The 22,792-nt window shown below is 52.0% G+C and overlaps 1 protein-coding gene across 2 annotated transcripts; it reads right to left on the bottom strand.

Annotated features, from left to right (window-relative positions):
- Positions 1–1,805: 1,805 nt before the first annotated feature.
- Positions 1,806–22,588, bottom strand: CTSH (cathepsin H). Of its 2 annotated transcripts, XM_006044018.3 has the most exons (12): positions 22,414–22,574; positions 18,096–18,127; positions 17,349–17,454; positions 16,022–16,092; positions 15,267–15,371; positions 12,808–12,894; positions 11,964–12,019; positions 10,001–10,082; positions 8,410–8,478; positions 4,686–4,792; positions 2,948–3,073; positions 1,806–2,231 (listed from the first exon to the last, which is right to left on the bottom strand). In XM_006044018.3, exons 1-12 carry the CDS (start codon positions 22,502–22,504, stop codon positions 2,156–2,158), a joined length of 1,008 nt encoding a protein of 335 aa, XP_006044080.2. In that variant the 5' UTR covers positions 22,505–22,574; the 3' UTR covers positions 1,806–2,155. The 2 variants fall into 2 exon arrangements, with proteins under 2 accessions (XP_006044080.2, XP_025127173.2); XM_025271388.2 differs by lacking the exons at positions 1,806–2,231; positions 2,948–3,073; positions 4,686–4,792 and having other exon boundaries at positions 8,410–9,917; positions 9,969–10,082; positions 22,414–22,588.
- Between the last annotated feature and the right edge of the window lie 204 nt (positions 22,589–22,792).

Genomic DNA, 22,792 nt, shown 5'->3' with positions numbered 1-22,792 from the left:
CTAACACTGTGTTAGTTCCAGATGTATAGCAGGCTGCTGTAATATTTTTATATGTTACAAAGTGATCACCCAGAAGAGCCTTTCTGATGCTTCCCACAAAATCCCACGTTCACTGCTTCTGACTGACCCATCTTGAGCCCTGTGCTGATCCCTGGACCAGTCACCATGGCTGGGAGGGTGAAGCGTGTCATCCACAGGCCTAGGTCACATGGTCCTGGGGAGGGGGCGTGGGTGAACATAAGTATCCTTCCAGTAAAACCTCAGGGACTCATAGGGGTACAGGAGGATGTACAGGAGCCTGTCACACTCTGGGTTTTCCAGATTCACTGGTGTGGTGCTTCCCTCCTCTTACTTCCCAGACTTGACTCCCTGCCACATACAGGCCTCCACACAGAGCTGCCCCGCCATGCTCTCTGCCTCTCCTGAGCTCTTGACATCTTCTGCCCTTTACATGGAATGCCTTCACTGTTCCTCATTAAATAAGCCCATTCAGCTCAGTGCAGAACTCTCATCTCGGAAGGGCCTGGTTTCTTGGGTGCAGAGCCAGTGCCTAGCTACATGGGTAGCCTCCCATGGAAATACCACACAACACACAACCCTAGACAGGCTTTTCTTAAGAAGAAACAATTCAGGGACTTCCTTGGTGGTCCAGTGGTTAGAACTCTGCACTTCTACTGCAGGGGGCACTGGTTTAATCCCTGGTTGGGGAACTAAGATCCCACATTCCACTTGGTGCAGCCAAAAAAAAAAATTCACATACCGTAAAATTCACCCTGTAAAAGTATAAATCTCAGTGCATTTAAGTATATTCATTGGGTTGTGCAAGCCACCACTGTCAATAACTGCAGAATATTTTCAAGGCCCCCAAAAGCAAGCCCAGACCCATAAGCAGTGTCTCCATCCTCCTCCCCAGCTGTTGGCAGTCACCAGTCTGCCTTCTGATTCTGTGGATTTACCAGCTTTGGACATCGTAGGTGGATGGAATCACACAACCTGTGTTCTCTCACTGACACACTGTAGTGTTTCTGAAGTTTATCCCTGTGATAGCCTATATCAGAACTTCCTTCCCTTTTATGTCTGAACAACATTCCGTCATATGCATAGACCACATTTTCTTCATTTCTGTCATATGATGAATGTGGTTATTTCCACATTTGGGTAATTATGAATACAGCTGCTGTAAATGACATGAAAGCTTTTTTCTTTTTTTTTTTGCTCTCCAGGCAGCATGGGGGATCTTTGTTCCCCGACCAGGGCTTGAACCCACGACCCTGCATTGGGAGTGCAGTCTTATCCACTGAACTGCCAGGGAAGTCTGGAAAGCTTTTCTTGTTAGGAAAGTGTGTCCTATAGGACAGACAGCACCAACTCATGCTGCAGACCCTGCTCCCCAGGGGCCAGAGGCTCCACAGACACACGTTGGGATGGTGGATGTGGCAGGAGGGTCAGGGGAAGGAAGGGGCTGGTAAGGGAGACATAGGGGCCATCCCAAGGGGTGGGACAGGTGAGCCGGGAGCAGGAAGCTGAGCATGGGGAGGCCATGAGGAGAGAAAGGCTTCTTAACCGATCCTGTGGGTTGAGGTCACTCTCTGCCAGAGCCTGGTGTATTTCCTCCTCCCTCCCCACATGCTCAAAACGTCAAGCAAATCTGCTCTTTCATCCAGGGTCCCCCACCTGGGAGATAGCTGCACCAGCACCCTTGCATGCCATCCTTCGAGCCAGAGAGCCAGCCACCCCCGGGTGCCTCCCTCTTAGGAGATGGCCTGGAGACAGACCCAGACCCCAGCCCACAGCACAGACCTGGCTCAGGAGGTGCCCACTGCAGGTTTATTAAAAGACCACAGAGGAGACAGTGGAGCTTCTCCCCAATGTGAAATGCAGCCCTTCTGGGAAGAAAGAATATTCCTTGTCCACAAGGGATTGATGAATGAGAAACCACGTGTAAGGCATGCGGCTGGTGGTGACTTCTGTAGCAGAAGACGTGGGCAGGCTTGTTGCTCCGTGGGATTCACCTACCAGTTTTCTCTGGGTTTCCAGGCAGAGTGCAGGGCCACGGGTTAGGGGTGGTCTCCCAACACGTCCTCCAGGGCAGGATCTTGGGCCCCCGACTGCCTGGTCCTCGCTTTCTCCACTGACCCGTCATTGCCGCCGGGGCTCACACCAGGGGGATAGGGAAGGAGGCGCAGGCCGCAAGGCCACACATGTTCTTCCCGCGCTCAATGAGGAAGTACCTGGGCAGAGGGAGGGGCTGAGGCCTGGCCAAGATCTGACTCCAGGGGCTAGGCCCTCCCATTTATTCACAAAAGAGTAGCGCTGGGTTTACTGGTCTCCAGGAAACCTGACTTGGCCACCGCATGAACTCTCTCCCATTATTCTGTCCCTGCTTCACTTCTCTCCAGAATCTCCTGAGGGCCCCCTTCTCAGCCTCGCCTAGTTGGCCTCATGTTGGGGAGCCCTCCTCAGATGAGGACATCAAGTCTGAGACTTGGAGAGACACAAAGTCACATTGAGATATGTCCCCAGGCCACCTGACTGCAGCCCCTTCTAGAAGGAGGGGCTGTCCACCATCGGTAAACTTGTTCCTTTGGTTTCTCTCCCTCAGGGCCTCCCAGACATGGCTTGAGTCCCAGCTGGGCCCTGTGTTGTGGACTGTCTCTTAGCGGTGGTCACAGAACCCACTGAACCAAACGGCCTCCTGTGCCTGGATACACAGTCATTATAATCTGGCGTCTGGGATGGGAGAGGGGCTGCTGGAGGGTTCTTGAGGGGTGTGAAGGTTACATCCTCAAATTCCCCTCTTTCTGGCCTGGGCTAAGGCTGTTGAGCAGCCCCTTCTCGGAAGCCACATTGAGGCGGAGGAGACACACACACTCCCTCCCACCAAGGGCCCCCCAGACCTGGGCAATCACGCCACCCTCTCAGTACATGGGACCTAGAAGCTGCTTACCCCTTCATTCCCCAGTGAGGGCCCCAAGAGTTCTTCACAATCCAGTAGGGTATCCCTTTCTCTTCTCCGTACCCAACAGCCAGCACTGCGTGGTTTACTTTATCTGGAGTCTTATGACAGGAAGTACTGGAAAAGGAAAATAAAAGCTTGAAAATATGGAAAGGGTGGGATTTCTCTGGTAGTCCAGTGGTTGAGATGCTGTGCTTCCAGTGCAAGGGGTGTGGGTTTGATCCCTGATCGGGAACCTAAGATCCCACATGCCACGTGGCCAAAAAAAAGATGAAAGGATAAAATATGATTCAGTCACACCCAGCAAGTGATTTAGAGCATTGTTTTCCAGAGTGGGGACTGGGAGGCACTGCAGGTGGTGAGTTAACGTTGGTTTAGTCACAAGGCAAGAGAAGTGTTCACGCGGACGAGCTGCAGTGGCCATGGAATCATTCAACCAGTGTGTAACTGAGCTGTTGACACGTGTCAGGCCTGGTGAAGGCAAAGTGTGGGACACCAGCAGCATGCCCAACTGTGCTCCTGGATCTAGGAAGCTCCCTTTGGCAGGGAGCGGGCAGGCAAAGAGGCTGGTTCTATACAGTGACAACTGGGGGGCTGACAAGAGCCCAAGGGAAGCGGACCCAATCAAGTGGGAACAGAATGGGCAGGGTGTGGGGGCAAGGAAGGCTTCCCTGGGAAGGTGGGTGCTCAGTGGAGTAGAAAAGGACACCCTGCTCCGGTATTCTTGCCTGGGAAATTCCATGGGCAGAGGAGCAGGGTGGAACAGGGAGGACGTGGGTGTCTTTGATGGGATTTGAACTTGGAGAAAGGACGGATGATAGAGGCTCCCTGAGCCAAGCTAAGACATGGGACCATGGGGGGGGGGTGTGTGTGTGTGTGTGTGTGTGTACAGAAGTGGTGTGGCGAGAAGGGTGTTCAGAAGCTGACTGGCTCAGGGTGGAGGATGGACCATTAGTGGGGGCACAGGAACAAAGCAGTAAGGAGGCGATGGTGAGAGATGCAGGGGGAGAGAGGACAACACGTTTCTGAGCAGCGATCATGGGGCAGCATCTGATAAGGGGGAGGAGACAGGCAGGATCTGAGGTCCCTGCGGGCTGTCCAGCTTCATGTGGTAGGGAGGCCCTTGCCTCTCAGGGTCTAATGCTCAAGAGGCCCGCTGGCGGAAGGGGGCTTGGAGACTCAGCAAACAGTTGGCCATGGAGTTCAAGGCATATGTGAGAAGAGGGCAGAGGAGAAAGTCCTGGAACACGCTTGCATTTAGGACTGGCCAGACTGCAATCGAGGCCATTGAGGAGATGCCGGGCAGCGACCGGAAGTGGCTGCACTCACTCATTGTAAAATAGGCAAGAGGAATGGATGAGAGGAAGCCCACACTAGAGAACTCCTCGATGACCCTTCAGCACGGGATTCTGCATCTGGGAGCAGCTGGTTTCCCTTCCCTGTTTCATATCTTCACAGCTTTGACCATGGGTGTTTATCACCAGAGGCAGCTCTTTGGCTGAGCGACGGGGAGCTCTGGGCTCAAACAGGGGCCCCAGACCTGCTGTGTGACTCCTCTCCTCCCCAACTCGGGGACCGGGGATCCTGACCCTCAGGGCTGCAGGGCGATGTTATAGGCCAGCAAACGTGGCATGGGTGGAGAAACAGTCAGACCCGGAGTGAGTCCCGGGCCCGGCCATGGGGAGCCCACCTGCCCCTCCTCCCCTGAGGATGCTGGGGTCCTGCTCACCTGGAGTAGATGCCCTTTCTGTACATCATAAAGTCAGCAGTCACCTCGAAGGCGAAGCTCACGGGGTTGTGTAGGGCCACGGCCTCTACCATCGCCTCCTCGTCGTTCTGTGGACAGAGGGGTGGACAGGTGGACACACTGGCCCCTGCCACTTCCCCACCCCACGGGAGAAATGTGGTCCTTTGCTCCAAAGTAGGTAACAGGCACAGAGGAGGGAAGAGAAGGGTGTTTTAGACCAAAAAGCTGCCACCAAAGGGGAACTGCCCTTCCTTATAAGCAGAGCCTGTCCTGGACACTGGGAGCTGGTGTGGGTCCCCTGCCAGGTGATGCAGTGGTAGAAAACCTGCCTGCCAATGCAGGAGATGAAAGAAACATGGGTTTGATCTGAGTTGGGAAGATTCCCTGGAGGAGGAATTGGCAACCCACACCAGTACTCTTGTACTTGGACAGAGGAGCCTGGTAGGCTATAGTCCAAATGGTTGCAAAGAGTCAGACACGACAATGATTAAGCACAGCACAGCCCTCTTGTGAGAGAATGGCCAGGATCCTTTGTGTTTTCTATTTGCTTATGGCCCCTCCCCTGAAACCCTGCCTCCCTTATGACCTCCCTGGACCTTGCTGGGCCTCCCTGCTTCGCTCCAAGAGAATCCTGCACCCTTTGGGTTTGAGCACAGGGTGCAGTGGCGACTCATTCACTCTCTCACAACCACATGCCACAGCCCTCCCGTGAGCTCCCAGAGGTGCAGAGGTGAGTGGGACTCCCTGTTCCCATCCCCAGGACCCCTGCACCCACAAATCTAGTCTAAGGAGCTTTCATTGCTGTTTTTGGTAGAACACTGGGGTTAGAAGTCCGTGAGCAGACAAGGCTCAGATGGCGGTAGAAACAAGAAGACCTGGCAAAGGACTGTGTGCCTGAGAAGGACTCAGCCCCGCCAGCTTGGGGTCGGGGTGGGGCAGTGGGAAGAAGTCCGGGGCTTCCTAGGGGCAGACAGCAGCAGTTGGAACCAGCTGTGCTTGTGCTCAGTCTCAGTCGCATCGGACTCTTTGCAACCCCATGGACTGTAATCCATGCTGGTGTGGGTAACCATTTCCTCCTCCAGGGGATCTTCCTGACCCAAGGATCGAAACCGAGTCTCCCGCACTGGCAGGCAAATTCTTTGCAGTAACCTGGGGGGCTTTAAAAAAAATCCCAATGCCCAAGCTGCACCCCAGTCAATAATGTTAGCATCTCTGGGGTGGGTCCAAGGCAGGATTTCTTAAAGCATCTGTGCTGGGAACCACTGGGTTACCATGAGCTGAGGAGGCCATTCCCCTGGCTAGAGACCTTGGGGAGTTGAAATAAGGAAGAGCTGAGGCCAGGGCTCTGCTGAAGGAGGGGCAGGCTGAAGACGTCAGGGCACCAGCCTTCCTCAGTCCTCTCTCCCTGGAGAAGGGGCAGAGACCTGGCTGCAAATGGCAAATGACTGCCTGGAAAGCAAGCTGCTTCCTTCCTTGTGCTCAGCAAAGGCCTTGTCAGGGCTGGTGAGACCAGGAAGGCCTGCCCACCAAGAGGTGGTGGGTGTCATGGGGCTGGCCATTCTCATGGCCAAGGAGGGCTGGAGCCCATGCTGGCCTGCTCCTCAGGGCCTGCATGTGTCACAGACAAGCTTCTCTTGGGCACCAGGCAAAAGGGATTGGATTGACCCCCAATCCACCTCTTAATGGGCTTCAAATGGGCCAGAGTGGGTCAGCCCCTGGTGAGTGTGTCTAAGAGAAACCAGCTGTTTTCTCAAGATAAATGTATCACAGTCAGAAACATCCCAATTAAAGGTTCTGGAATGCCATGATCTCTGTTTCAGTCCAGCTTACACTTGTAGTTCTGCAGCCCTGGTCAAGTTACTTAACCACTCTGAACCTTTCTTCATCTATAAAATGAAGGCAATAATGACCCTTATCTCCTAAGGTTGTCTTGAGTCTAAAGGAGATAACACAAGTTAAGTGGTTGGTACACTCCTTATGGCAGAAAGCAAAGAGGAACTAAAGAGCATCTTGATGAAAGTGAAAGAGGAGACTGAAAAAGCTGGCTTAAAACTCAACATTCAAAAAATGAATATCATGGCATCTGGTCCTATCACTTCATGGCAAATAGATGGGGAAACAATGGAAACAGTGACAGGCTTTATTTTCTTGGACTCCAAAGTCACTGCAGATGGTGACTACAGCCATGAAATTAAAAGACACTTGCTCCTTGGAAAAAAGCTATGACCAATTTGGACAGCATATTCAAAACCAGAGACATAATTTGTCGACAAAGGTCCATCTAGTCAAAGCTATGGTTTTTCCAGTAGTCATGTAGGCACGTGAGAGTTGGACTATAAAGAAAGCTGATCGCTGAAGAATTGATGCTTTTGAACTGTGGTGTTGGAGAAGACTCTTGAGAGTCCCTTGGACTGCAAGGAGATCCAACCAGTCAATCCTAAAGGAAATCAACTCTGAATATCCATTGGAAGGACTGATGCTGAGGCTGAAACTCCAATACTTTGGCCACCTGATGCGAAGAATTGACTCATTGGCAAAGACCCTGATGCTTGGAAAGATTGAGGGCAGGAGGAGAAGGGAACAACAGAGGATGAGATGGCTGGATGGCATCACTGGTTCGAAGGACATGAGTTTAAGCAAGCTCCAGGAGTTGGTGATGGACAGGGAAGCCTGGCATGCTGTAGTCCGTGGGGTCACAGAGTCGGACACGACTAAGTGACTGAACTGAACTGAACACTCCATAAACTCTTGCTACTAGTGCCGAGTGCATGCACGTACTTCGATTAGATGGAAGCTACTGTTGGGACTTCCCTAGTGGCCCAGTGGTTAATCCACCTGCCAATGCAGGGGACATGGGTTCAATCCCTGGTTCAGGAAGATACCACATGTGATGGAGCAATTAAGCCCAATGCACCACAACTACTGAGTTTGTGTTCTGCAACTGCTGAAGCTCGTGCACCTAGAGCCTGTGCTGCGTAACAAGAGAAGCCACTGCAGTGAGAAGCCTGTGTACCACAACAAAGAGTAGCCCCCGGTCGCTGAAACTGGAGAAAGCCCGCGCACAGCAATGAAGACGCAGCGCAGCCAAACAAGTGAATTTGAAAAAAAAGTGAACCAAACTCAAAGCCACAGATTCATGTATATCATTTCACTGTTAAGTACATGTAATCTTTGAGAGACTGTAATTTAAAGTGTTTAATATTGGGACTTCCTTGGTCATCCAGTAGTTAAAAATCTGCCTAATAACACAGGGGATACAAGTCCAATCCATGGTCCCACGTGCCATGGAGCAATGAAAACTAAGCCCGAGCACCACAACTGCTGAGCCCACATTGCAACGACTGAAGCCCATGCTCTGCAATAAGAGAAGCCGCTGCAATGAGAATCCCACACACTGCAACTGGAGAAAGCCAGTGCAGCAGTGAAGACCCAGTGCAGCCAAAAATTAAAGATAAGAAAGAATGAAGACTTGTGCAGACGGGCCAGGACCAGAGCATCTGACCGCCGACTCCTGCTCTATCCCTTCTGTCTTACACCCTGCGGCCATCACGGTGACTGACATTCACTGATAATCAAAAACTTTTCAATCAAAGGGATGTGCTGCCCAGAAAGGCTGCCATGCTATGCCCCTTGGCCATCCGACGCCAGTGGAGGCTGCCTCCTGATCAGAACGTGTTCCCCATCGCAAGGAAGGGTTGGTACTCACCAGTGTGATGTTGGCTACGTCCTTGACAAAAGCAATGGCCTTACTGGGCTGGTACTTGCAGTCACCATCCTGTTCAGGGGGCAAAGGTCATGGGATACAGGTTGGGGATGCTTACCCCGCCCTCGCCACCCTGTGCAATTTGATAACATTGACAAAGCAAAAGCTACAGGTACCAGAACTTGGGTGAGGGGGATCACTTAGGAGAGAATCAGAGGCATCCTTGTCCCTGAGGACGTTACAGTCCAGTGGGAGGAGACCATGCTGGCTTTGGCAGAGGTGCAAGCACGAGGAAGGGGCCTGACCCAGTCCAAGGAGGCTTGCCAAGAAAAGGAACCCAGTAAGAGCCTGCACGGCAGGGGAGGGAGGCCCAGTGACAGTCCAGGGAAGATGACCAACAAGAGGCAGGACACGTGCAGGGAAGAGCAAGCCCCTCTGAGACGGAGAGACAGGCAGGATGACAACGCAGGACCTGAAGTTTAGGTAGCAGCAAGCGGCTGGGCGGGAGCGGAAGGTTTCCAAGGAGAGAGTGAAGTCAAAGACAAGACTGGGCAGACAGATTCAGGCAGAGGGACTTGGAAGGCAGGCTGGAGAGTCTGGAGTTTATCTTGCAGGCCCTGGGAAGCCTTTGAAGAGTTCTGAACTGAGTGTACCCAGAGCTTAGTCTGAGAGGCCTCTCTGGCAGCCCCTGGGGGAGAGTGGCCCCAGGACAGACCACCCTTGGGGATCCAGGATGAAGGGGGACCAAGGGCTGAGTGGGGGAAGGGACATAGGACAGACCAAGGAGCAGAAGCAAGAAGGTCTCTGGCGGGGGGAGGGTCTGGGCAGGGGGACTGCCCTGAGAAAGGGACACAGGTAGCCAAGAGGTTTTCGGGAAAGGTGGTGCCTCCCATTTCTAGGAGGGGCAACACCGGAGGAGAGTCCTGGGTTTGGGGGAAAGTCAAGGTGCCCGGCCATGCACAGGCGGGGCTGAGGTGAGAGGGGAGGCCCTAGGCCCAGGAGCACTGTCTACATGGATACGGAGTGTAGAAGCCCATAGATGGCATTCTCGTGCACCCTCGGCAGGAGGTGCGGGCCAGGCCATGAGCAGAGATGGTGCTGCCATGGACAGGGCGAAGAGGCCCCAGGACAGCTGAGCACCAGGGCTCAGATAAACAGAGGAGGCGAAGGAGTGAACATGAAGAGACAACACAGAATTCAGGAGGGAGTAGGAGTCCTCAAGAGGGTGCAGGGGAGGGGTGTGTCCTGAGGCTGGGAGAAGAACAGAAATGGGGGCCCTGCAGACTAAGAAGATGGAGCCCAGGCTAGGAGAACAAAGATGGGGGGAGCCCAGGGGGGCCCTGCAGACCAAGAAGATGGAGCCCAGGCGGGGAGAACAGAGATGTGGCACCCTGCAGACCAGGAAGACAGAGCCCAGGCTGGGAGAATAGAGATGGAGCGCCCTGCAGACCAAGAAGATGGAACCCAGGTTGGGAGAAAAGAGATAGGGGGCTCTGGGGGGCCCTGCAGACCAAGAAGACGGAGCCCAGGCTGGGAGCACAGAGATGGAGTGCCCTGCAGACCAAGAAGACGGAGACCAGGCTGCCCGAGTTACCTGGCCCCTGTAGGGGTAGGTGTCTTCACCCATGATGCCCTTGTTGTACCGGATGTACTCGAAGGCCTGGCTGGGGAGACCCCTGCAAGAAGCACACACAGCTGTGCCCACCTGGGACCGGCCCCGATAGAGGCAGGGCCTGCCGAGGCTGGGGCGTGCCAGACGTCTGCCCTGGCGGGGCTGGGGGCCGTGACTTCAGCCCTGAGTCCCAGGACGAGCCTGAGCGTGGTTCCCTGCAGGAGACTCCTGTGCTGGCTGCTGCTGAAGCAGGACTTGCCTGGGAGAGGGCTGGGCCGCTGGGAGGGGGCGGGAGGCAAGGCTGGGAGCCTGCTCTGGGGGAACACGAGAGGCCTGGCTTTATACCTGTGTGCACAGGAAAGGTCTTAGAGCACTGCATGTGAGGAGGAGATGAGGGCTGGAGACACTGGGAACCATGAGTCAATCCCTAATAACCCGTTTGAAGAATAGGCCATTAGGTAGGTAGACAGACTGGGAGTTTGGGGTTAGCAGATGCAAACTGGTATATCTAGAATGGATAAACAACAAGGTCCTACTGTATATTCAATATCCTGTGATAAACCATAATGGAAAAGAATATGGAAAAGAATGTATGTATGTGTATATAACTGTTGCTGTTCAGTCGCTAAGTCATATTTGACTCTCTGTGACCCCATGGACTGCAGCACGCTAGGCTTCCCTGTCCTTCACTATTTCTCGGAGTTTGTTCAAACTCATGTCCATCGAGTCAATGAAGCTATCCAACCATCTCATCCTCTGCTGCCCTCTTCTCCTCCTGCCTTCCGTTTTTTCCAGCATCAGTGTTTTTTCCGATGAATCAGCTCTTCGCATCAGGTGGCCAGAGTATTGGAGTTTCAGCTTTAGCATCAGTCCTTCCAATGAGTATTTCGGGTTGATTTCCTTTAGGATTGACTGCTTTGATCTCCTTGCTGTCCAAGGGACTCTCAAGAGGCTTCCCCAGCACCACAGTTCAAAGGCATCAATTCTTTGGTGCTAAGCCTTCTTTATGGTCCAACTCTCACATTGGTACATGACTACTGGAAAAACCATAGCTTTGGCTATACGGACCTTTGTCAGCAAAGTGATGTCTCTGCTTTTTAATATGTGTATAACTATGGGGTTGCAAAGAGTCGGACACGACTTACTGACTGAACAACAATGATATGTATAATTGAGTCACTTTGCTGTATGGCAGTAATTAACACAACACTGTAGTTAAACTAGACCTCAATAAATAAATAAAGGGGCCAAGAGAGCAGGCCTGGCAAAATACAGTGTTTCTGCCTGAACATGGCACCTCATCTATAGAAAAGCTCCTTCACACAGCCTGCAGAGCTGGGGCAGCCAGAGCTTTAGAGCAGGGGACCCCAGTCTCCCGGCCGCGGACCGGTACCTCCTGTCATCATCAACATTAGATTAGAATAAAAGCACAATAAATGTACTGTACTTGAATCATCCTGAAACCATCCCCACTCCATCTCCCTCCCCATACCCCCAGTCCATGGGAAAATCGTCTTCCATGAAACCAGCCCCTGGTGCCAAAAAGGTTGGGGACTGCTGCCCTAGAGAATTCGCAGACAGCCGACCAGACACCCATGTGTGGATCTTGCTTCTGCAGGACAACGTGCTTCTCATTCTGTGAATTGTTTTGGCCACTCACACAGAGGCCCGGGTGGTGGATGAGGCCAAATGTGCTGAGGGGTGACAGCCAGTGACAACAGGGAAAGAGGACAGATTCTGGGAGCAGACAGGCCCGGGCCTGGGTTATAGCTCTGCCCACTCCAGCTGATGGACCTCGGGTATGTGGGGTGACCATCCTCCTCTTTAAGCGGGGCCAATTTTGCTTCCACCCAGGACAGAGTCTCGGCCCATCCTAGACCCAACAGAAGTAACCCCGGGAAATAAGAAGGGGCTCCAGGTCTCCCCACCCTGGTCTGGGACGTACCCTCGGCAGCCGTGGTTGTTGAAGTTCTGGGCGCAGTCCACCAGCTGCTGCTCAGCCTGGAGAAGGAACATGTACCCAGTGAGCTAGGTGTTCACTGGGAGAGCCCCCAGCTCAGGGCCCCCTGAGCCGACCACACCCGTGGCCCCGCCAGCTCTGGGTCAGGAGGATCAGGTTATACTCCCCCAGGGCGAGGTCCATCTCTGTGTCCAAGGGGCCAGCCCAGAGCCAGCGCCTTTTGGGGAAGAGCTCAGTGATGACCTGGCAGCCAAGCCGGCATGTGAGAGGGTGAGGAGGGGCCTGAAGGGTGCACATAGGTGGGCCCCCATGGTGGCATGTGGGAGGGAGGGGACAGGCCTTCTCTACTCCCCAGCCCTGGTGGCCCTCGCCAGTCTAGCCCTCTCTTCCCCTGCTTCCCTATGCAGGACGCCGTGGTCCGACAGTCACCCCTTGCTCTGGGGGCTCCGGAGGTGAATACACAGGTCCTAGCTCTCCCCTGCAGGAAGACGACCAGCCTGGGAGGGGGTGCAGCTCCTACAGGGCTGCCTCCCAGGCAGGCTCTGCTCTCTGAAGGCCCTGGGTTCCCAGACCGAGGAACACCCAGACCCACTCAGGAATGAGCCTCAGTGCTTCCAAACCGTCAGGGGAGGTTTGCATGCCAAATATCCATGAGACTGGGACACAAAGTCCAGCTGACATGGCCACTCTCATCTAATGCCCTGAAGAAGCCTGAAGGCCTGGCCTGCCCCACCAAGTCAGGGCTCAGAGCCAAGCTGTGACCCCTGCAGGAGGAGACCCTGATCCCACACTCCCCACATCCCACCCCGCCCCACGGCTGGTCACTCACCAGGAAGGGCAACTTCCCCGTTGCTATGGCGACAGCCGACTCCAGGGCCCCGGTGGTGGAGAAGGTCCAGCAGCTGCCGCAGCTGCCCTGGAGGCCAGAGTGGAGAAAGGGAGTCAGAACCTGGGCCCCTCAAGCTCCCAAGAACCTCAGTGGACCACGCCCCAACTCACATCTGTCCGTGCTGATCCTCACAAGCCCCAAGTGGCCGGCATCCTTCTCCGCATGTTACAGATGAGAAAACTGAGGCTTGTAAAAGGGCAGCAGCAGCTGTGCACTCCCCCATCTGGCCCCTCGCTGACCAACCCCCACTGTCCTGCAAGGGCCAGAGTTCCTCCTGACTCCATTCTGTGCTGTTCTACATGTCATTCTACTTTTTTTCTTTCCTTGCTGCACCACGAGGCACAAGGGATCTTAATTCCCCAACCAGGCATCGACCCACGCCCTCTGCAGTGGAAGTTCAGAGTCTTAACCACTGGACTGCCTGGGAAGTCTCTCTGCTTCTGAATCTCCTGCTGGCTTCTCTTCTTTCCACTGCTCCCAACAGAAGGACTCACCAAAGTCCTGTTTCCAGAACCTTCTCTCTCACCTTTCCCCCTCCAATCTCACCCACAGTCCTTTTAAACTAACAACTTCCCAGACCCCACTTCAGCTCTGACCTCTGCCCAGACCCAGACCACCTGTCTCCCAGAGGACCCCACCAGTATACACCCCAGACACCATAGACCCTGTGTGTCCTGCCCAGCCATCCATCTCCCTGTCCTCTACCATGATCACGGCCACTGACCAGTCTCCTGACACCTCATTGGGGCCAGGTGTCGCCTACTTCAGATCACAGTCCTGCCCCCACCCACTATGTGAGCTGGGCAAGGGGTGTCTCCCCATCCCCCAGTTTCATCACTTGTAAAACGGGAACCACCATGCTTGCCCCACAGAACTGTCAGAAGTGCAGATAAGATCTTGCCAGTCATGCAGTTACCCCACGGGCTCAGTAACACCAGCTGCTGTCAGCATCTTTCTCTTATCCCCATCTTTGTCCCTTTTCTGCCCTTCACTGGCTCAACCGTCCATAGACTACTTCTGAAACATCTCCTAAGATCCTTTCCTCACTGTTCTTGTCCACTCCTCCTTGCTTGTCTCCTGGAAAGAGCCTTCACCCTCCCCCCATCCCCAGTCTCTTCCTCTCAAATCCTTCCCTTGGCAGCGGGAGGGGAGGGCCTGATCTCTGGTCAAGGAGGTGGGCTTGGCCACTGAGGAAAGAGACAGAGCAGGCCTTGAGTGGAGACCCACTTGCTTTGCACCTTCAGCCTCCCTTGAGGCTACTGAGCTAATGTCAGATCCTGTCTTCACACCTGTAACCATATTGTGGCTATAGTGAGAGCCCATACACACCCACAGGGGTGACCACCTTGTTCCGGCCCCTCTGCTCAGGGGTCTCTCTCCTGCCTGATAGCTAGCTAGCGAGAGGACCCAGAACATCCTTGGCAGACCTCTGCTTCTTCCTTGCCCAGAGGGTGAGGGGGTTCAGGCTTCCACATTGAATACCTGTTGGGCTTTGAACTGTCCCGGGATTCTCAGATGGTTAAAAGCCACCCTGGGGTCTTGGGGGAGGGGACTGACTTCATCCTACCCCTCTGCTGAAGTGGAGGCTCGTTTTGGCTTCTGGGTTCTCGTTGAACCGTCTAGCTCACTAGGCAGGCTCTGGGAATTCAGTGAGCCTGGGGGCATCATGGCTGCGTCACGTGGATTTCAGGAAAAGGAGAAAATGTTTCTCATGGCGAGTTTCAGTGGAAAGCCAAGTGCTACCAGGAAGGCAACCTTCACCCTGTGTTTCCTGGGAGCAAGAGGTGGGAATGCTTCTGAAGATGGCCACTGCACCGTCGCTTCCGGGGACAGCAGGGCCCAGACTCTCCAGGACCCAGCAGTGTGCGGGACCCTCAGCCCTCAGTGCAGGAACGTGCCACCACTTGCCTTGCCTGGCACGCTGTGTCGTGCAGGAGGCGCTCTTCAGAGCACGTCTGCAATGCGGGGTTCCATGCTGTTCGTTGACCACCTGCAGCTCCCTTGAGGGAGGCAGAGGGCGAGGGAGGGGCTGGACCTGGTGCCTTGTGGAGTGGATGGAGGACAGGAAGAAAAGATGTGTAGGAATGGGGTCCCGTATCCAGTTACAGAAGGGCACAGATGTTTAGGGTGACTAGAAGAGACCCAGGGCCAGCGGGGAGCTTTAGACAGGGCAGTGGAGCAGGAGGGAAGGGGTACACTTCAGCCCAAAGAGGAACTACATCCATAAAAACAATGACCTCCTGGCCTTTTGGAGGAAGGTAGCTAGAGAGATAATGAAAAAATAATGGAGTTGGGGATATTACTCTTTGTGTTTTGGGATTCTCTTGAGTTTTTCTTCCTGGCATACTGTCTGAAAATGTGGCTGTTTAGGAGGAAAAACTGGGGACCATCATGCATACCTGATTTTTCACTGGTGTGACAAAATTTCCTTTTTTTCGCCAGTCCATGAAGGATGGGTAGGGACCAGTACCTCGAAGGTAGTTACTTTTGGTGGCTGAGCAATTCTGAAATGACAAATTACAATTTTATTGTACAATTAAATTTTCAGGGGGGGAAAATCCCATTTCTGATGGAAAAGTATGTAATTAAAATAGTCACCACAAGAGAATGAGAAAGATTATGGTTGTCAGAACCATCTTATCGCACCCTATTAGTTCCAAATGCTAAATGACAGGTCCTTTGGGGGACTCAAGTTGGGGCAGTTAGGACAGGGAGGGCAGATTTAGCAAATAAGAATACAGTTCACCCAGTTAAAGTTGAATTTTAGATCAATGATGAAAAAGTTGTAGTGTACATCCCATGCAATACTTTGGATATTACTTATGCTAAAATATTATTAGTTGGGACTTCTCTGGTGGTCCAGCGGTCAAGAATCTGCCTGCCAATGCAGGGGACCCGGGTTTGATCCCTCTTCCAGGAAGATCCCACATGCTCCGGAGCAACTAAGCCCAAGCGCCACAACTACTGAAGCCCACGCACCTTAGAGTCTGCAACAAGAGAAGCCACTGCAAGAAGGCTGTGAACCACAACCAGAGAGTAGCACCCACTCACTGCAACTTAAGAAAGCCCTCTCAGCAAACGAAGACCCAGCGCAGCGGGAAAAAAAAAGCCAAGCAGAAAAGACTCAGATTTGGTCCCAGTGAGTAATACCCACCTGAGGCTCTGACCAAAGATACTTGCGTTTTAATTCATCAAAGCTCATGTCTGAAAATTGATTCAGTCCCACTGAAAAAAGAGAAGGCAGAACAGTAAACAATCAAACAAAAAACAAAACAGAGGTGTTCAGTAGATCACTAATAAAGAAACAAAAAAATAATGAAATCTCACGGTCCCTCGTGTCCTATTTACAGGCCCTCAACTTGGCTTCTTTAAATTTTTAAACGGAATGGACGCAGTTGAACTGTTTTAAAACAAATTTTTAAATTTATTTTTTTATTGAGGTATAGTTGATTTTACAGTTGACCCTTGAACAACATGGTTTGAACTAGGCAGATCCACTTATACATGGATTTTTTTCCAATAGTAAATACTACAGGGCAACATGATCCTGGGTTGGTGTAATCATGGGATGCAGAACCGTGGATACAGAGAAAGTGCACATATGGAGGAAATGCATATATGGAGGGCAGACAATCAGTTATACTCAGACTCTCAACTGTGTGGACAGTCGGTGCCTCTAACCCCACACTGTTCAAGGGTCAACTGTAATTTACTACACCAAGGTCAGCCTGACTGTGCTTTGGAATTCCCTGGGGAACAGTACCAGTGTCTGGGCTGCACCCCAGAGATGCGGACGTAGTGGGCCTGGGGTGGGGCCTGGGCACCCATTTTTTAGATGCCCCGTTAGTAGGTCTGGTGGACGTCCGGGTACTGAACCACCACACCTGCACCAAGTGCCTGCCACCTGTTACCTCCTTCCGTCTTCATAGCCTGGCGGGGGGAGCCTTGATCTCCACTTAACAGTCCAGTGAAACTTCAGAGCTATCAATGCCCCCCAGGGTTGACACAGCCAATACTGGGCAGAAATGAGGTTCAAACTGAGGTTTCCTTCCACTTCACGCTTCTGCCCATGTTACTCACTCAGTTGACAGTGCCATCACTTCTGAGTCCTCAGTGTATGTAGCGTGTTTCTAGTGAAACGAACCCAGACTGAAGGCAGATGTCCTAAGGAGCTGCTCGTGAGTCCAGAAGCACTGCTCCCCTCGGCAGCCCAGGGGCTCAGCATCTGGGCTGGACCCTCAGAAAGCAGAAACACCACAACCCTTTGGAGGGACACCCTAAAGTTACAACCCCTTGAATCTCAGAGAACAATAGCAGAGCTGGAATGTGAGGTCGGCCCCAGCTTCAGAGCCTGGGTGGCTGCTCTCCCCCTGCCCCACTCCCCAGCCCAGTGGACCCTGTAATCATTCATTTCTTTCCAGATCTGAGCTGCTCTCTCCTCCCAGGGATGAGCGGCCTGGAGGCAAGGTGTCCCCACGTACTTTTAAATGTGTGGTTCCTGGCGTTGTGGGCGTTGATCTCCCTCAAGTTGCTGGCAAACACCTGCAGCCTGTGGTGGTACTCCTCTGAGCTGTATTTCTTTTGATGCTGAAACACATTAGCAAGCAATACGTCATGGAAACAGGACGCTGCTTACCAGAGGGTAACGGTCTTGTCTTCTAAGAGGAGGAATGGAGGTTTTCTTCCTGCCATAATTCTCAGGCCAAAACTGTATTAGAGGTGGGACACTGCCCTGGGTTTATATAGGAACCCCTCTGCCTCCAGGGGCCTGTGGCCAGAATGAAGCCTATGCAGCTGCCGTAGAGTCAGTTAAGAGATCGAGAAGGCCAGGTGAATGACCTGTCACATTTAGATCAGCCCTGGAGGCCACAACTGGCACTAGGTCAAGTTCATGGCAGAAATCACCATTTTTCAAAAATATGCACACCAGTGTTTTTCGATTGATTTTGCAGCCAGCTACACAATGTGATTTGAATACAAAAAATGTAAATAAATCTGAAGATTTCCAAGGCTGCTAGCCAACTTCACTACTGGGGACCAGACCACTGTTTGGAAGGAACTCACTTAACGAAATCTTTTTGCAGCGTTTGACTCATCCCCATGTGGGAAAGACCCAGGGGATGGGGCCTGGAAATTCCTCCTTCATCGTCTCAAATCTAGGACGGTCTGTTCTGATAACAGGAAACAGTGAAATGAGAAACTTCAGAAAGAAGAAGTTGGACACTGACCTGCACCATCCATGATTGAAAGTGAAACTTCTCTGCAAAAAGGAGAAAAAAAAAATTAGGTCTGGGTGCCTTGTGGTCATGTCTATAGCCAAGTGGGGCACAAGAGAACTGATTTGTATTTTAATAAACTGGGTTAAACTTAAAGCACCAAAAATGGTGGTATATAATGCAGAATTTGAAAAGGAACTAAATTCTTACTGCTTTTGTGCTCCAAATTAATTCTAAAAAGTACATGCCATTAACCTATAGTATTAAAAATCAGGATAATGGTAATACTTAGGAGTCAAAGGGGGCTTGTGGGGTTCTGGTAATGTTCTGTGGCTTCATCTGGGTGCCAAGTTTCACGAGTGTGTTTAGATGATGAGAATTCACTGAAATGCATATTTAATGATTTGTGTTCTCTTCTGTGTCATATTTTAAGAAGTTAATTTAAAAACCTATATGCCAGGACTTCCCTATTGATCCAGTGGTTAACACTGTAGTTCCAATGCAGGGGGTTTGATCCCTGATTGGGGAACTAATCCCACATGCTGCATGGCGAGGCCAAAAATAAATACATAAAATTAAAAAAAGTTTTGAATTTAACAGAGAGCTTGTTATTCATGATAACACAAATAAATACTTTAAAAACCCTTATATACCCTGTGTCAGTAATTTTTAAAAAGGGACAGATGGTAAATATCCTAGACTTTGCAATCTCTACAGTCTGTTACAACTACTCAACTCTACCCTCGTGTGTGAAAATGAAGGGGTATGACTGTTTCAATAAAACTTTATTTACAAAAACGGGCTGCCTAGTTGTTTGTAGACTCTTACTATATCCACCCTTGTACATTTTTAAATGTAAAATTGCATTTCAAATTTAAATAGCTGCAAAGGATGTACACCAGTTTATTGCAATTAATGACGTTTAAAAATACGACTGTTCCATCGTATTCAAAGGATGCCAGCCAAAGAATTCCATATAACATCAGGATGTGATATTCACCATCAATAACATGAACAAGCCCTTCTATAAGAGCTGAATAGTTCATACAGTTTCTTTTTCTCCTTGAACGCCCATCTCCATCCACATCTCACACAATTTTATCCTAAGGGAGCATCTGTTTAATTTATTTTGGGGGGCTACATTGCAGGGCATGTAGGACCTAGTTCCTTGACCAGGGATCAAACCCATGCCCCCTGCATTGGAAGTGCAGAGTCTTAACCACTAGACCACAATGGAAGTCCCAGGGAGTATCTGTTTATACTTCATTGCTCTAGTATCCTTTTATGCAATGACAAGCACGGAAAGTATATATTTAAATTACTGTTACTCCTGGTGACCCATATACCTCTGGATATTATAAAAGTTCATTCTGGATTAAGTCATCATCATTATTAAGACTCCAACTGATTAAAAACATGTCAAATATATTATACCTAATGAAAAGTAATTGTTAAACATAAAAAGTAAACTTGCATTGGAGAGGCATCTCTTAATGAGGTAAATTAAACTTAATTAATGCCCTCCTCATGGATTTATATATTCATGAGTGATTATTACCTGTTTTTCTGAATGGGTTAGCATTAATTCTGATCTTTGTCTCAGCCCCTTGAAAGGGCTGAGAAATTCTGCTCAGATAAGCAGGATTGCTTATTGCTTCTGGGAACAGAAGGCAAGTTTTAGAGCAAAGTCACGCAATTCCTCATACTCCTTTCTACACCCCCACATCACATGGCACTCTATTACTAAACATTATATCTAGGACCCCAGCAGCTGACACTTGGAAGTAAAGGGTGTGGAAATGGATTTACTGTCTGTACTGTATCACTTGGTACTTTTCCGTGTTCCTCCACTGGTCTTCCCAGGTGGTGCAGTGGTAAAGAATCTGTCTGCCAATGCAGGAGACACAGGCTTGATCCCTGGGTCAGAAAGATCCCTTGGAGGAGGAAATGGCAGCCCATCCGGTATTCTTGCCTGGAGAATCCCATGGACAGAGGAGCCAGGTGGGCTGTCATCCATGGGGTCACGAAGAATTGGACACAACTGAGCACACACATGTGTGCCACCAATCCACACCCTGCAGCTGGAAGATCACAGTTCTGTGGAATTTAGCTCTCTCCTTGTGGGTCATAGATCTGTTCCAGAAACCAAGTGACAGCCATTTTTCCTGAGAAAGAAATGCACATTTCTCCAGGATATGCCCTGTGTGGGGTTTAGAGGACTGCAAATCTTGGTTAGCCATTATAGCTGATGGCTTCAGAAGAGAAAAAGTGAAGTGAAAGTTGCTCAGTTGTGTCTGACTCTTTGCGACCTCATGCAGAGCACCCTGCCAGGCTCCTGTGTCCATGGATTTCCCAGGCAAGAATACTGGAGTAGGTTGCCATTCCCTTCTCCAGGGGATCTTCCCAACCCAGGGATCAAATCCAGGTCTCTTGTATTGGCAAGCAGACACTTTACCATCTGAGCCACCAGGGAAGCCTGATGGCTTTAGAAGACCAGGGCTTGAGGCAGATGGAGTTTAGGACAACTGACCAATGTTTGCCTGCAGAGGTTTCAAAAGCTACAAGCAGGCGTGAAAATCCAGCACTACTTCTCCTTCGTTCGAGGTCAGAGGGAGAAAAAGCCAGAGGTGATCTTGGGGTGGGGCCAGAAGGATATCTGGTGACCCTTGCACACTACTCTTAGACCCACTGCAGTCCATTGTGACTTTTGGAAGAAAGCATACATCCTTTCTTTGTGTGCTGCTTCGGGGAGCACATGGTACTATCTAGAACAGGGGTTAGCAAACTCCGACCTGCCACTTGTTTCTGTATGGCCCACGAGCTAAGAATGTTCACGTTTAAAAATGTTTTTTTGAAAACCACATTGTGTAGCACTTTAAAATCATCTGAATTCAAACTTCAATGTGTCTAAATAAAAGTTTCTGGGAGCACAACTGGTTCATTCATTTACATACCGCCTTTGGCTACTTTCAGCACAGAATTAAGTAGCTGATACAGAGACTGTGTGGTCCACAAAAAGCCTTAAATATTTACTATCTGGCTATTCACAGGAGAAGCATGCCAAACCCTACTCTGGAAGAACGGCTTCCAGCACCAGCCCTCCTCCTCCACGCAGGCCACACGGCCCTGGCTTGCGGGCAGCTGGGTTTCTTTAGGCTGGGACTGAGCTGAGCTGGGCGTCCTCCTAGGTCTGCAAGACTGGGGGGCTTCCTTGTATCTTTGGGTCAGGAGGAATGAGGCAAGATTCTAGTGGAAAAGATTCAGCCTCAGGGATCTTTGTCCTATCCCCAGGCTGCTCTTTGGAGAAGGCAATGGCATCTCACTCCAGTACTCTTGCCTGGAAAATCCCATGGACGGAGGAGCCTGGTGGGCTGCAGTCCATAGAGTCGCTGAGGGTCGCTGAGGGTCGGACATGACTGAGCGACTTCACTTTCACTTTTCACTTTCTCACGTTGGAGAAGGAAATGGCAACCCACTCCAGTGTTCTTGCCTGGAGAATTCCAGGGATGGGGGAGCCTGGTGGGCTGCCGTCTCTGGGGTCGCAAAGAGTCGGACACGACTGAAGCGACTTAGCAGCAGCAGCAGGCTGCACTTTGGCTACATTTCTTTGTCCTCAGGGTGAGGAGGCAGGTGGTCTTGAGGTCAGAGCCTGTGGGCGGTGGGTTGAGGCTGAGGGTGGTGGGCAAGGGGCAAGGCAGGAGGGCCTTCGGGAGAGCCTTTAGCTTGGGAAGGTGGTTGGATTTGCAGCAACAGAACTAGGGTAAGAGCAGCCAGAAGCTGGACCACTCAGCTTCCTGAGTGGAAGCCCTGGGGCCGTACAGGGGAGCCCTGGGGCTTGACCTTACACCCTGGGTCCTTGGAACAAACAGCCTCAGTTTTCAGGGGGTAAATCTGCTATGGCTCCTTGAAAGGTCAGGTCCAACCCATTCACAGGCTCTCAAGGCACCCCTGGGGACGTCCCCTGTGCCCAGTCTGTGGGAGCTGCCAGAAAAGGCTGGGAAGTCCCTGCTAGCCTCTGGCTGGGGCGTTTCCTGTCAGCGCCCCTGAGCAAGGGGGACCCCCGGGCACCTATCCATCCGCTCCTCGGGTCCCGCAAGACGCTCACCCTCCAAACCTCTCCCTTCTCTAGCCCACACTCCCCACGCATCACACAGGCCACCCTTCCAGAACTCCGGTCCCGACCCGCAGAGCCCCAGGGCCTCGGGCCTGCGACGTGCGCTGCCCGGCTCCTCCCAAGCGCGGAGTCCGGACCCGCCCAAGTTCTCCAGAGTCTCCGGCCTGCCGGCTCCTCTCCGGGGGCGCCCCGTCCCCGTCCCCGGAGTCCCCGTACCTAAAGAGTTCACGGCCAGCTCGGCGGCGCCGCAAGCCGGGGCGCCCAGGAGCCAGGCTCCCGCGCAGAGCAGCGGCAGGACGGCCCACATCGCGGCGGCTGTGACTGCTCGGCCGGCGCACTGGCTTGGAGGGCTGCGGGGCAGGAGGCCAAAATGCGCTCGGGACAGTGGGAGGGGCGGGCCGGGCGGCGGGCGGGGCGGGAGGAGAGGGAGGGAGGGGGATGGGCGGAGGGGAGGAAGCGGGGGAAGAGGAGGGGGAAGAGGTGGAGGGTGCAAAACAGCCCGGGAAGCCCTTGCTCCTGAGAGATGGTGGCCTTCGACTTCCCTCGGTCTCAGTCGCCTCCTTCTTACCCTCTTCTCATCTTTCACCTCTCCTCC

The sequence above is a fragment of the Bubalus bubalis genome, chromosome 20, assembly GCF_019923935.1.
Source record: "Bubalus bubalis isolate 160015118507 breed Murrah chromosome 20, NDDB_SH_1, whole genome shotgun sequence".
Classification (NCBI taxonomy): domain Eukaryota; kingdom Metazoa; phylum Chordata; class Mammalia; order Artiodactyla; family Bovidae; genus Bubalus; species Bubalus bubalis.
Note: the sequence above shows the minus strand (reverse complement) of the source record. Positions and strands in the feature narration are given on the sequence as shown.